General features: G+C 50.3%; 1 protein-coding gene across 1 annotated transcript; it reads left to right on the forward strand.

The window, feature by feature from the left end:
* The first annotated feature begins 649 nt into the window (after window positions 1-649).
* Window positions 650-3,606, forward strand: ZBTB25 (zinc finger and BTB domain containing 25). The gene is made up of 2 exons (XM_009332722.1): window positions 650-822; window positions 2,055-3,606. The coding sequence occupies exons 1-2, from the start codon at window positions 650-652 to the stop codon at window positions 3,190-3,192; spliced, it is 1,311 nt and encodes a 436-aa protein (XP_009330997.1). The 3' UTR covers window positions 3,193-3,606.
* Window positions 3,607-4,575: the final 969 nt, after the last annotated feature.

Below are 4,575 nucleotides of genomic sequence, written 5' to 3' on the forward strand. Positions count from 1 at the left end.
CCCCCCCGGCCACTCCAGCCTGCGCCACAGCTGGCAGCTTCAAGGGTCATAGCCACAGCAGTCCGTGGTTCCAGTGCAAAGTGTCACACCTCTTAGGGCAGAAGGACGGACAGATCCATCCCAGGATGTTCCAACATCAGAGATAGATTTCAGGCCCTCACCCAAAGCCACAGTTTTCTTTTGCTTTAGTACCTGAGCTAGGTGTAATAGTGTCCCCAGCGTAGCTGTTTGGTAGAGATCTAACATTATTACTGTGGGACGGTACCGGTGGCCAGCGCGGTTAGTGGTGCAGTGGAAAGCACGACCCGAGGTCAGAGCAAAAACGCGAGCGGTGTTTTAAAGTTAGTGCCGATACACCACGGAGCGTAGTAAATTTGTAGGAGAAACAGCTTTGCTTGTAGCTGGCACATCGAGAAGTCCCGGGTAGGCTTTGAGCCCATTGAGCGTGGGTTTGGGCACTGGCGGTGGTATCGGTAGGAGAAATTATTAAATCGGGGTGCAGGGAGCGCCTGGAAGAGGCTCTGCGAGGCCGTGCTCCGTGCCGGGCGCCCGTCTCCTTTCAGTGGTGAGAAACCCGCATTTGAGGCTTTGGGAGCTCTGTGATTTCTTCCTGAGATGAACATCTTGTTCTCTTGCTCTCAGGCACGCCATGGATACGACCGGCCACAGCGTCCTCCTCCTCCAGCAGCTGAACATGCAGCGGGAGTTTGGCTTTCTGTGTGACTGCACAGTTGCCATTGGAGATGTTTACTTCAAAGCCCACAGAGCGGTGCTCGCTGCTTTTTCAAACTATTTTAAGATGATATTTATTCATCAGACAAGGTAAGGACACGCAGCTCTCCTCCTACCTTTTAACGGCTCTGTTCAACTTTCTGCTTTTTCCCCTTTCTAAAGGTATTATAGTCTAAAAGCATAAATGGGGATGTTAGATGGCCTGAGATTATTTTCCTAACCCAGCACACGCCTCTGCTTTCTAAACATTCCCAGTCCAGAATGTGCTGTCCTTTAAAACCACCCTCTTAGTCAGCATATACAAACATCGGGCCCCGCATTTTGAAGATGAGACCTTTGGGCGACCAGAGAAAATAAACATGTAAGTACTACAGTCCTCCTGCAGTGAGACCTCACAGATTTGCAATCTAGGGATGTACAGGTACCTCCTGCCCACACGCAGCGTGTCCATTGCTTTGCATTAGCTTCTAGGCAAGCTTGCTGGGTGGGACTATCCCTTCTGGCAGGATCCATGGGCTTGAAGCAATCGAGAAGCCATAGCCTTATCGCAGTTCTGCGCTTCAGACTCTTGCAGATAAGGGCCGAGACTGAGATCATCGATTTATTTCAAGCTGCTGTTCAGATGCTTCACCCGGCCGGGTCAGGAGTGGTTCTGCAGGTATAACGACGGCGGTGCCAAGGTCTAATCTCGCCTCTGAGCTGGAGCTTGCTGCTTGTAATCGATTAAACCCTTCTCCATTCTCTTTCCTTTTTGAGGGTCGTGGCCCCCAGCACCTTTGCAGGGTAATCGTTAGCCATCAGCCGCGTAGCCCTTTGGCTGGAAGTGAGAAGATCAGTTAACTTCCTTTCTGATAGATGTTGTTTACTGACACTTAAGTGCAAAGCTCATAAAGATTACACCGTAGCAGCAGCTGAATTTATTACTTAAACACACAAATATTCTTTGCCTTGTATTATTGGAGTGGCACACACTGGCGACGTGTAGCTTGCATGGCATCGCTGCGGTGCCGTGCGGTGGCAATTGCCTATGCGTGCGAGTGACGGGCTGACTGGGAGCTGGCCACTCTCACCATTCCTGGCTGCGGTTGTGCTCACGGTCTTTATAATCACAGGGATAAACACACGCTCAGGCACTTTGCTGTGCAAACAGGGCACATGCACCTCTGCAGGTCTTGGCGGGGAGCGCTGCTCGTCATGAACTGGGAGGCAGGCAGCAGCACACACGCTCTAACAGCAAACGGCGGAGCAAATGAATGGGCAGGTAATGGATCAGGACTGTAATTTGGAGCCCTGTATGTACTTAATCATCTGTCTTGTTTCAGCGAATGCATAAAGATTCAGCCCACAGACATCCAGCCTGACATATTTAGTTACTTGTTGCATATCATGTACACCGGGAAAGGGCCAAAGCAGACCGTCAGCCAGAGCCGACTGGAGGAGGGCATCCGCTTTCTCCACGCAGACCACCTCTCCCATATCGCGATCGAGATGAACCAAGTATTCTCCCCAGAGCCGGTCCAGTCTTCAAACTTGTACGGGATCCAGATCTCGACCACACACAAACCGGCGAAGGAACGCCTGGGAGTGAAGGAGAGTCTGCCCAAGGCGGGCAGCAGGTCTGCTGCCCAGGGCGATCACCCGCAGCTGCAGCTCTCTCTGGCCATCGGCCTGGACGACAGCTCCCTTGACCAGCAGGTCGCTTGCCCCTCTGCTCAGCCCCCTGCTCTCGCCAAGCCAGCGGAAGAGCATCCGAAGCTCTCGGTCTCCATAAAGCAGGAGAGGTGCGACTCGGAGCCTGTGGTGTCCCAGAGCTGCACCCCTCCTTCTCCGGAGGTAGCAAGCCCCATCTTTGCTAAGGCCAGCCTCAAGGTGCACTTGTGTCACTACTGCGGGGAGCGTTTTGACTCCCGAGGGGGGCTGCGGGAGCACTTGCACACCCACGTCTCGGGCTCGCTGCCGTTCGGCGTGCCGGCCTCCATCCTGGAGAGCAGCGACCTGGGGGAGGTGCAGCCTCTGGCTGAGGACAGGGAGGCTGGGGATGGCCACCGGCTGGGGGCCTTCCTCCTCAAGGAGGACGAGCATCAGCTGGAGCATCCGAGCTGCAGCGACCTGGAGCCTCTGCAGATCGGCCAGCTCTCCCTCATCTCCAAGGACCACGAACCGGTAGAGTTGAACTGTAACTTTTCTTTCTCGAGAAAGAGAAAAATCAGTTGCACCGTCTGTGGCCGCACGTTTTTCCGGAAGAGCCAGCTGCTCGAGCACATGTACACGCACAGGGGGAAACAGCACAAGTACAGCCGCTGCCAGCGGCTGGAGAGCCCCGTGACCCCCAGGTTTCGTCCTTACTGTGACAGTGAGAGCATGGGGAAGAGCTCCAGTTTATCCCAAGACCACTTAGACGAATGTATACTGGAGTCAGATCTCATCCAAGAAAGTGTTGATACGATCCTGGTAGAGTAGTTCTCCCCCTGTGTAGCCTTTAGGTGCTGAAACTGGATATTTTGGCATTTTCCACCTAGTGAGAAGCTGCTCTCTGGAGCTGATTTTCTTCAACCACCATTCTCATTGCCTCTGAGATAACTGTGAAGAACTGTGTACTTTGATTTGTGTACTTGCTTTTTTACTTCTCTAGCTTTTAAACTCAAGCTAATTCCCATCTAAGTCCTTCTTGGAAGCCTCCGTGTAACTCAGTTACATTTTTCGTAAATGCAAACTTATTCCTGCTCTGCTTTACTGGAGTTAAGACTGTATTGCTGGGTGTGAGGTTTAAACATCGTCTAATACGCTGCGCGGTGCCTAGGACTGTTTGTATCCCGTAGAATTGCTCTTCTGAAACTAGATGGAGGGAAATGTAGAGGGAAATATGTATTGTGTTTCCCAAACAGTTTGTTTTTAATTAAAATAAATATCTCAAGGAGATGAGTCCTGAAGTTCATGTTGTATAACTGCGGTTAGTAAATCTCAGCATAAATACATGCGGGAGCCATAAGGCTGGTCTTTTCAAGGGAACTGGTGGTGCTGATGTAGGGGTGGCAACCTTCACTTTGACAAGCCCTGGAGTCCTCGTCAGTACAATCTTTTAAATTTACTTTTAGACTCAAGGGGTTTGCTTGTGTTTTTCCTCATTCCTACTCCTCCCTCGTCAACCGCTACTGCATGAGCAGAGACAAATTTTGATGCCCCTCTAGGACCACATCCCATTATTGGACCATCTTCTGTGCAAGGAGGAATGAAAGCTGCAGAGAAGTGTCCTCTCCTCTCAGAGAGGAGGCACATCCTAGCCTAAGTCTTTACAGGATTAAATACCACACACATTTTCTCAGAGAAAATTATTTCTGACTCTATAAACAGCTTGGAGCAAACACATTCTTAAATATTACAATCTGTATATTTGCTCTTAGCAAATATATAATGTTATTTCTCTGCTTGTGGAGCCACCATAAAATGGTAAAACGCAAGCTTTTTGCCTTTCATTTATCATTACTTGGTATCTGAAGAGTAATAACTTATTATCCAAGAGGGGTTTAGAATTGTACATGTTCCTCTTGGATTCGTATTTTGTCCCTCTAGTTTTTCACCTGAGATACCCTGGGCTTCCTACCGGACGGTCTCCAACCCATCCCTCAAGAGATGCTCTTAATCAGAAGGCCCCAAAGAAGCACTCGAAGTTCTTACAGAGCAGAGGTTTCTTTTGCAGCGAAGAGCAAAAGCCTTGCGAGCTGCTCCCGTAATCTCATTACCCAGTTTTTGAGAAGCTGGAGGCTCCCTGCCAGTCCTGGTGGAGTTGAGTCATTGCTTTTGGAAAGGGGGAGCCTGAACAATGGTGAGAACAGTTTATTGTCA

The sequence above is a fragment of the Pygoscelis adeliae genome, unplaced genomic scaffold, assembly GCF_000699105.1.
Source record: "Pygoscelis adeliae isolate BGI_AS28 unplaced genomic scaffold, ASM69910v1 Scaffold179, whole genome shotgun sequence".
In the NCBI taxonomy this organism is placed as follows: Eukaryota; Metazoa; Chordata; class Aves; order Sphenisciformes; family Spheniscidae; genus Pygoscelis; species Pygoscelis adeliae.

What these genes read in the sequence shown, in the direction of transcription:
- ZBTB25 (XM_009332722.1), top strand. Translation starts at nt 650, where the DNA reads ATGGATACGACCGGCCACAGCGTCCTCCTCCTCCAGCAGCTGAACATG. An exon ending in ATATTTATTCATCAGACAAG is followed by an intron (nt 823 to 2,054) that starts GTAAGGACACGC and finishes GTCTTGTTTCAG; the next exon opens with CGAATGCATAAAGATTCAGC.